The sequence below is a fragment of the Alligator sinensis genome, unplaced genomic scaffold (genome assembly GCF_000455745.1).
Source record: "Alligator sinensis unplaced genomic scaffold, ASM45574v1 scaffold1240_1, whole genome shotgun sequence".
Classification (NCBI taxonomy): Eukaryota; Metazoa; Chordata; order Crocodylia; family Alligatoridae; genus Alligator; species Alligator sinensis.
Window position 1 is genome coordinate 11,782 of NW_005842245.1, and position 8,177 is coordinate 19,958.

Genomic DNA, 8,177 nt, shown 5'->3' on the forward strand with positions numbered 1-8,177 from the left:
GGGTGGCAGAAGAGCAGGGGTCTCTGGAAGTGGGAGGTGAGTGGGGGTGGGCCAGGCCATGTCTTGGGGGGAGGGAGCAAGGGGTGGAATCCTTGCAATTTGGGGATGGGGGCTGCTGGCACTCACTCACCCACTCCTGTTCAAAACCCGTGGAAATCCTTCTCCATCAGGATTTAAGACCCCATGCCCCTGCAGACATGAGAGAGTGGTTCAGTTAGGATCTGTGGGCAGGCAGGGGAGGGCAGGAAACATGGGGCAGATGGTCTGGGGGCAAGTGTCTGCAGGGGTGGGCTGGGCAGGGCTATGCCTATGCAGGAGGAGGCAGGCAGGCATCTCCAGGGACCATGGAAGTGAGCTGGATTATGTTTGGGCGGGAGTGGGGCTAAGCCATGTCTGGTCTGGGCAGGTGGGAGTGTCTGGGTGAGCAGCAGGGATGAGCCCTGCTGGGGAGATTGGCAGAAGGGATCAAGGATGCCTCTGGGCTGTGGAAAGGGATTGTGCTTTTTCAGCCCCGAAACTGTCAGGGGAGGGACTTGCTGTCACTTGGGCTGCAGCAGCACAGTGCAGTTGGAGTCAAAGAGCATCTCTTTTGGGTGAGAGAATGGGCAGAAGCTGGGCAAACTGGTATGCTGCAGGTCACTCCAGCATCCCTAAGTGATGGAGATTGCATGCAAGCATCCAATCAAAACACTTGAACCCCAGTTGATTAACATTGCAACCTTGTCCAATGCACTGGCCTTTTTTTTCTTCTTTAAATGACTGAAGTGCTGTGAACGTGTTCACGGAGCCATTCAACCAGCAGAACTATGTCCAATGGGGGAAATGTAACACTTGTATGTACCCTAGAATTGACTCATATAAAGGGGATCAGTCTAATGGTACAAAGTTCCTTCATTTTCTGTAGAAATCTTATATTTAAAAAAATGTTATTGACTTATCTATGGAAAACATTTAGTTCGTTTTGTGAATGCCTAGCCTTCTTCACCCAAGCTCTAAACCAAATCTTTGCACCCTGTTGCTAGGGCTTGGTTAGTGATATCTCCCTTACTGCAAATGACAATTCAAAAGGACTGAAACCAGTTTCATAAGTGTTCAGAATTTTTTTATTTTTCTTAAACGAATGTTAACAATCACGTGATATTTTTTTTAAGGCAGTAAGCCTTAAAAGTAGTTGTACAAAAATAGTTGTACTTTCTTAGAAAGGGTCAATACAGAAAACGGTCTACCTTGTCATTTCCATACAAGTGGTTCTTAGCTTTGAAAAATATGCAGACTTACAAATGGCAAACTAATATACATTATCATTTTTTCAAGCAATATTGTCCATCTTATTTCTGAGCAAACTCTTGCAAATCAGCTTCCTACTTCCAAGGTAATGTTTCCCCACCTAAGAGAAAAGTAGGTAGCTTACCTCTTCAGAGGCTAACTTCTGCAGGTACAATTACTGTTAACAGCCCTCTAAGTAAATTTCTCTGAATTGGCAAATGTAAGTGTGCAGCATATAAAAGGACAGTCATTAATGCCTGTGTTTAAATGCAAGCTTTTTTATTTATTTGAAATACCACGGAAGAAAAGCATAAAGCCTTCTGCCCTTAGCACTTGCATTCTTTGTTAGGCTCAAGCATGTAAATAGTGAATGGATGAAAACAAGTAGGATTCTTACTAGAAGTCAGAAGGCTAGATTCCAAGTTGGTGTCCTAGGCTGGATCACTTCATGCCAGCAGTGAAGCTGGCCAACCTCCAAAGTAAGTCTAGGACTTAACAACATTCAAACAGCTTAATTGTCTACACACAAAACCCTAGGTTGTTGCACAGGATTAAGCTTTCTAAAAACTACATTTTGGGATCTTAGCCAGCTGACCAAGCTACTTAGAAATGAGAACTGTTTTAAAAGGTGAGAACAATTTGCATTAGTAAAGACAAGGGGAAGCCTGCAGCATTAAGCTGACTAACCTCTGCTAAAAATCAATTAATCCTCACCATGGCCTACCCTATTTAATAGTTTGGTGCTAACTTCACTTATTAATATTTATTTAAAAAGACAGAAGACCTCCATGTTTGTATCGGACTATTATTTGGCAACCAACTTTGGCATACTGTGTGTTAGAGAGAAAATAGGAGGGAATGGCAGAGTTTTTCACTCTTATTCTTTTGTGTTAGGTGGACAGAGAAACTGAAAGAGAAAATCATCTTCATACATTAGTAAAGCTGCTAATTTGCTAGGCATGACTAGAACTGCTGTTGGACTGGTGGATTTCCAAAGACTGGGATGGTTGATCTTCTTGGCCTTGCCTAGTATGCCTGCTATGATTAGATGCAGACACCCCTTTGATTACCAATAGGGGACGGGAGATAAACACTTCCTTGACCTTCCACAGGTGTCACCCCCTGCTGTAATAAAGCAGGGGGTGGGACCTTAATTAGGTGCTGAGAAGTAAGTCAATAAAAGCAGTAGCTCCTAGGGGAGCTACCTAACTTCTTTTCAAGAATGCAGGTTGGCCCAGACAGTTTTGGTGTTGAACAAGTGAAGAATTCTATCTGCTTGCAGGTACCCCTACAGGCACAGTGAGGTAGGTGGGTTATGTTACTTCAGAAGGAATCCTGTTTTAACTGCTGAATGAAAAATGTGTCACTCCTATGAGAGGAGCTAACTATCTTCTGGGAGAAAAAATGAAGCATGGAAGTTTGAGCTAGTACAGTATGCCATTCTGCATTTTTTCTTGTCTACTTTTTAATATGGAACCTCTCTTCTCCTCACTTTACCCACTCACCCTATTTAACCACAAAGAAATGCAACAAAAACAAAACAAAACATATAACATCATGTATGTTATACACACAAGAATAAGCATTAGTAATTTCCTTGGACATCCTGCTACCATTACTAGTATAGACTTGTATAAACATGTTTTAAACATAAACTGGATATCCCCAGAGGGATTTTCATTTTTCAGGATTCCATGAGCTTTTCCAAGTCCTATTGTAAATTAGTTGTCAGAAGGAATATTTTATCAGTTCATTTGCCCATTACATTTGGGTGTTCAGAAGTAATTTTACAAAATAAAAAATGTCACGCAAAGGTCTGAAACCGTATCCCCACGCAGATTAAAATAAGCACAGAGTACAATTCTCAAATACATTTTCACAAATTGATCTGTAATCAAGTATGCAAGTTAAATCAGTGCTGTTTTCTAAATAATTTCAAATGTATTAAAAGATTCAATCAAACTTAGGACTGCAAGGTATGTATTAACTAATGTGAAAGGCAAGGATTTATTTAGCCTGCAGGTCTCTTGCTAAAGCAACATTTAAGGCTTGGATCTTCATAGCATATAATTATAATCTAGGTTCAGTAAAAATGCATAATAAAATGTGGTACTTTAAAAAAATAAATAAAAAGCTGCTGAATATACAATAAATTATAGTTATAGCATTGAGGAGTTTGTATTGTCACGCGTGCCCACTACCCCTATATTGCACAATCATTTAATAACATTGAGAATAGAGTATACCCCACACTCCCAGAGTGTTTTCTTGGTAAGTAGAGTTAAGAAAAAAACCCACGCATCCTTGTCTTTTGAGAGTATTCACTAGGCATCTGTATCATACGTTATCCCAGCTTCTGTGACCATTTCAGAAAACACTCCTTTCTGACGTAATAAGTTGTGGGGAGTATCAAATTCTACAATTCTTCCAGAGTTGAGAACAAGCACTCTACAATGCAAAAAAACAGAGAGGTGATTGGGTGTATGAATGTGGAAACAGCCATCCAGCCAGACTTCTTAGCGCTACTAAGCATGGTAATTAACTGGAATTTGTAAAAAGTAAAAGCTTTTACAAGGAAACATTGCAGTATATGACTCAGCTACTCGTTAAGCTATGAACTCCCGTACTAAAAAGGAATTTTACTTGGCTGTCTTGAGTTTGAACAGAGCAGACCATTTATTTTGACAAATTAAACAGATTTCTTATTCTGAAACCTAACTACCATGAAACTGATATTCCTTCAGTAATTAAAACAGAGATGGGGAGATTGATATAAAACTATTATTAGTTTTCTTAATGTTGCTATACTCTCAGTGTTACTATTCCTCTAACTACTTTGTATACTATTACTAGTATTATTAATTCAGATTTTATGGCACTAATTACTAATACATATTTTATGGCACTGCCAAACATCTGTTGATGACCAAAGGAGTAACTGTGGTGAAGGTATCAAGCCAGGTCAGTTTTTATGCCTACTGACTCTGCCAATGTCTAAATGAAGCAACTACAGGTTTTGTAAAGCTCAGTGTTGAAACTTGCCTTTCAGAATCCACAATTGTATGCAACCTGTGGGCTATAGTTAGGACTGTACAGTTGTCAAACTCCTTTTGGATGGTGGACTGTATGAGGTGGTCTGTTTCCAGGTCAACAGAGGCTGTTGCTTCATCTAAGACCAGAATCTTTGTCCTCCGTAGCAAAGCGCGGGCAAGACAGACAAGTTGCCTCTGCCCTACACTGTGAAGAAACACACTTGAGGAAGACTTATTTCAATAGCTTTGTAAAAGTATTGGTATGTCCCCCACTCCCAAAAAATGCTGTATAATCCCTCTATCAGAAGCTTTCAAAGAGGGAAATCTACAATAGCCCGTATTATTAAACTGAATCAAACCAGCTGCTCTCAGTGGGTACCTCTACACAAAATGCTTTACTGCACATTAGACTAATATAATATGCAGTAAAGTGTCACCATCTACATGTGCATGGCAATTACTGTGCATTAGAAAAGTCTAATGCATTGTTTGCTAGCACCAATACAAATTGTTCCCAATCAGCCGAGGAAGCAGGGGGCCACAATGGCTGCTTAGCCCTGCGGGCCCCCAGTGGGGCAGGGGGAGCTGTCCCGGCTCTGGGGGAAGCTCCTTCCCAGCTGCATGGAGTGCAGAGCTATAGGTGCTCCCACACAGGCGAATCCTGCTTGACAAAGACATCCTTTTCAACATGGGCGAGTGTCGGGGAGCTGCCTTCTCCCTGCTCCCCTGTAGTCTCGCCTTAACTGCCACCGCCACTGCAGGGCTGCTCCAGGGGATGTGATCTCCTGCTTGATCAACTCCCCTCCCTAGGGGATGCTACAGAGTGCATGGCCCACCCTGGCCTGAGCTCATGAACAAAAATACCCTTTGCAGAAATGCAGCATGGCAGCATTCAAGCTCTGACAGCAGCAGGGTGCTTGGAGGGTGGTGAGGCTTCAGCAACTGTATGGCTGTGGGAGTGCTGGAGGAAGGGGATCCCCCTCCACATGGCAGTGAGCTTCACAAGCAGAGCAGACTTGTGCCAGAGGTAAGAGTGCCCCAACTGGCTGGGCTGCTGCTCTGAACTGGACTGGTCCTGTTGGACGCAACTTGCTCCCAAAGTGGAAGCGCATGTAGACACGCATTAGGGAGTGCTTTAACAAGCCTGAATTTTCTGTGCAGAAAATTCAACCGCATTAATTGCTTGTGTAGATGCACTCAGTCTGTTTAAGATGACTGTTTGGTTCCATTCTTCAGGTGAATCCAGTTTCTACTTTCTTACCTTAGCACTAGTCTACACATTTCCAAAGGCTTTGCTAGTATAGTCAAACCATATCCTTGAATGAGATAAGTTATGCTGGCATCTATATGTGGGATTTTGCTAACATAGTTATATTGAGTAAGGATATGAGGTATTTTTGTTTTTACTTCCTTTTCTTCTGCTCCTAACACACAGCCATCCTGACACAACTTTGTAGTGTAAACCTGACTTCAATGCTTATTACTGTATTCATGTCCTGGTATAGATGCTGAGGCAAGTTTGTAATTGACTGTTACTTGCAGCAGAGTGTCAGCGCTGTTTTAAGGAGGTTTTAAGGAACCTACACTGTGTCTTTGTAATTTCTACAAGGCACTTGCAATCTGAACCAGTCTACACCTTAAAAATCCAAGTTGATATTCAATATACTTTCCACTTATGTTCTATATTTTTAAAGATGTCTTTCTACCATGTTGTTAAATTCTTCCCAAACAACCTAACAGATTATACAAGCTTCCTAGATTTTAACACAGTGCAATGGTGTAGTTTTCCTCAAAACAATTTGCTCTACAAAACATTACCTTGACACAACTTTGAATTTAAAAATGCATATAAGCCAAACTAAATAGCTGTTTTCCTACACTGAACCAGCAGTAGAAGACAGAGAGTGTATATTACAGCGTAGTCTCCCTACACTCCCTCCCTTCTCCCATTTCCCCCTTCCTGACTTGTTACATTGTTACTTTCTCCTATAAGTACAGCTATTCTCTTTGTGGTTCCCTTCCTGAACTATTAACTGATCTCTGATATACTTCAGCAGAGACTTATCTGTTTTGAAGACCAGAAGGTATCACTAAATCATACAAAGTTTGGTATCCTTTCTAACTCAGTCCAGAGAATGCTGACCTGTTTCCATTTAGCTAGGTGACCACAGAATAATTTCAATTGCTACAGTAATCTTGTTTAAAATGGGGGAATAGGGGGACTATTTTTGTGGCAGGGAAAATATTAGAATGTGAAATAAAACATGCAGAATGAAGAACAAACAATTTAAAAGAGCTGAAGTCCTTCCTTTAGATATAAGATCAAGTAATGCTACCTGAGGTTTTCACCACCCTCTGAAACTTCATGAAGGAGCTTCTTCGGAAGAGACTGGACAAAATTCTTTAAGTCGCCCAACTCCAGTGCCTCCCAGAGCTCAAGATCGGAGTGCTTTCCAAGTGGATCCAAGTTTGACTGCAGGGTCCCGGAAAACAAGACAGGGTCCTGAAAAATGAGAAAAGTTACTTTCACAACACCCTCACACATCTAAATAAATTGGTGCTTTTCAACAAATGCCTGCAAGACTGTTAAGATCACTATAGAAACAAAACTTTTTAAAGGGGAAATCTGTAAGTAAAAAGGTGAAACTAGGTGAGGTTGAGTCGTACTCAAATGAGGGAGCCACCCACTCTGCATGGAAACGCATACCCAAGTTGCAATAGCCTGTCAATCATGGATCAGCCTCGTCATCCATATTCAGACCCACAGATAAGACAATTATCCTTGACCAAGAGACTGGTGAAGGCAACAACTGTAGTTGTTAGGGTGATCCCTGCCCCACAACAATTGGAAAAACAAATTCCATCCTGTGCATTAATAGTTACACGTGTATTGGAACATCAATTCTCATTGTTGAGAAGTATTAGAGTTCAGTATAGTGTATATAAATGGTAAGAATAGTAGATGTCCTCTTCTATGTGGACCAACACTGGACCAGATGGGACAATTTGCCAGCGTGTTTCACGGTAATTTAGAGTGGAGGAAGGGTGAGAGAACCTTGGGGATCTTAGGTTTCATTATGCTATCTGTCCACTAGGGACTGACACTTTCCATTTTTTCCAACACTAACACTTTGTTCTGTCTTTCTTATTTTGTCCCTACTCCAGCCCTCTTTATTCCAATCCTATCTCAAGCCTACCCAATCTTAGCCTCTATTATTCAAGGTTTGCTTTTCTCAGCTCTTCCTACCCTGCTATTCTAAGTCTTCCTTTTCCACTTTCTGAGATGTTCTTTGTTGTGATTTACTCTGTTCCTTTCACAGCTGATTTATTCTTTCTACATAGGAACCAGGCAACTTCCTCAATAGAGGTGTCCAGATACATCATGGGCTAGAGCTCAGGGGTGACCTGGTGGCAGCCTATAAGTACATCAGGTGTGTGCATCAGGATCTGGAGGAAGACCTGTTCACCAGAGTGCCCCAAGCGATGACAGGGACCAATGGTCACAAACTCCTGCAAGACCATTTCAGGCTGGACATACGGCAAGACTTCTTTACTGTCCGAACCCCCAAGGCTTGGATAGACTCCCTCCAGAGATGGTGCAGGCATCTACTCTGGACTCTTTTAAGAAACGTTTGGGCACTTATCTTGCTGCGATCCTTTGACTGTAGCTGACTTCCTCCTCCTGGGGCAGGGGGCTGGACTCGATGATCTTTTGAGGTCCCTTCCAGCCCTAATGTCTATGAAATCTATGAAACAAGACCTCCAATCCCAGAGAAAATATTGCTTAGTTTAGGACTGGAGCATGGTCAGTGGAGAAAACAACATTTCTAGGCAATTTAGTGACTAAAAGAGAAGATCCTTCTGTGTGTGGCCAAAGCG

General features: G+C 41.8%; 1 protein-coding gene across 6 annotated transcripts in view; it reads right to left on the reverse strand.

The window, feature by feature from the left end:
- Positions 1-84: 84 nt before the first annotated feature.
- The window catches only part of LOC102386022 (multidrug resistance-associated protein 1-like), a 67,114-nt gene continuing 59,021 nt past the window's right edge, over positions 85-8,177 (reverse strand). For 4 of the 6 annotated variants that reach the window (XM_025208699.1, XM_025208701.1, XM_025208697.1 and 1 more), the window contains 3 exons: positions 6,635-6,801; positions 4,309-4,503; positions 86-3,714 (listed from right to left, as the gene is read on the reverse strand). In XM_025208699.1, the coding sequence (XP_025064484.1) occupies positions 3,591-3,714; positions 4,309-4,503; positions 6,635-6,801 (486 nt within the window). In that variant the 3' untranslated portion in view covers positions 86-3,590. Of the gene's footprint in view, positions 3,715-4,308; positions 4,504-6,634; positions 6,802-7,822; positions 8,059-8,177 lie in introns of those variants that run through there. The other 2 variants (XM_025208698.1, XM_025208700.1) reach the window with 2 other exon arrangements.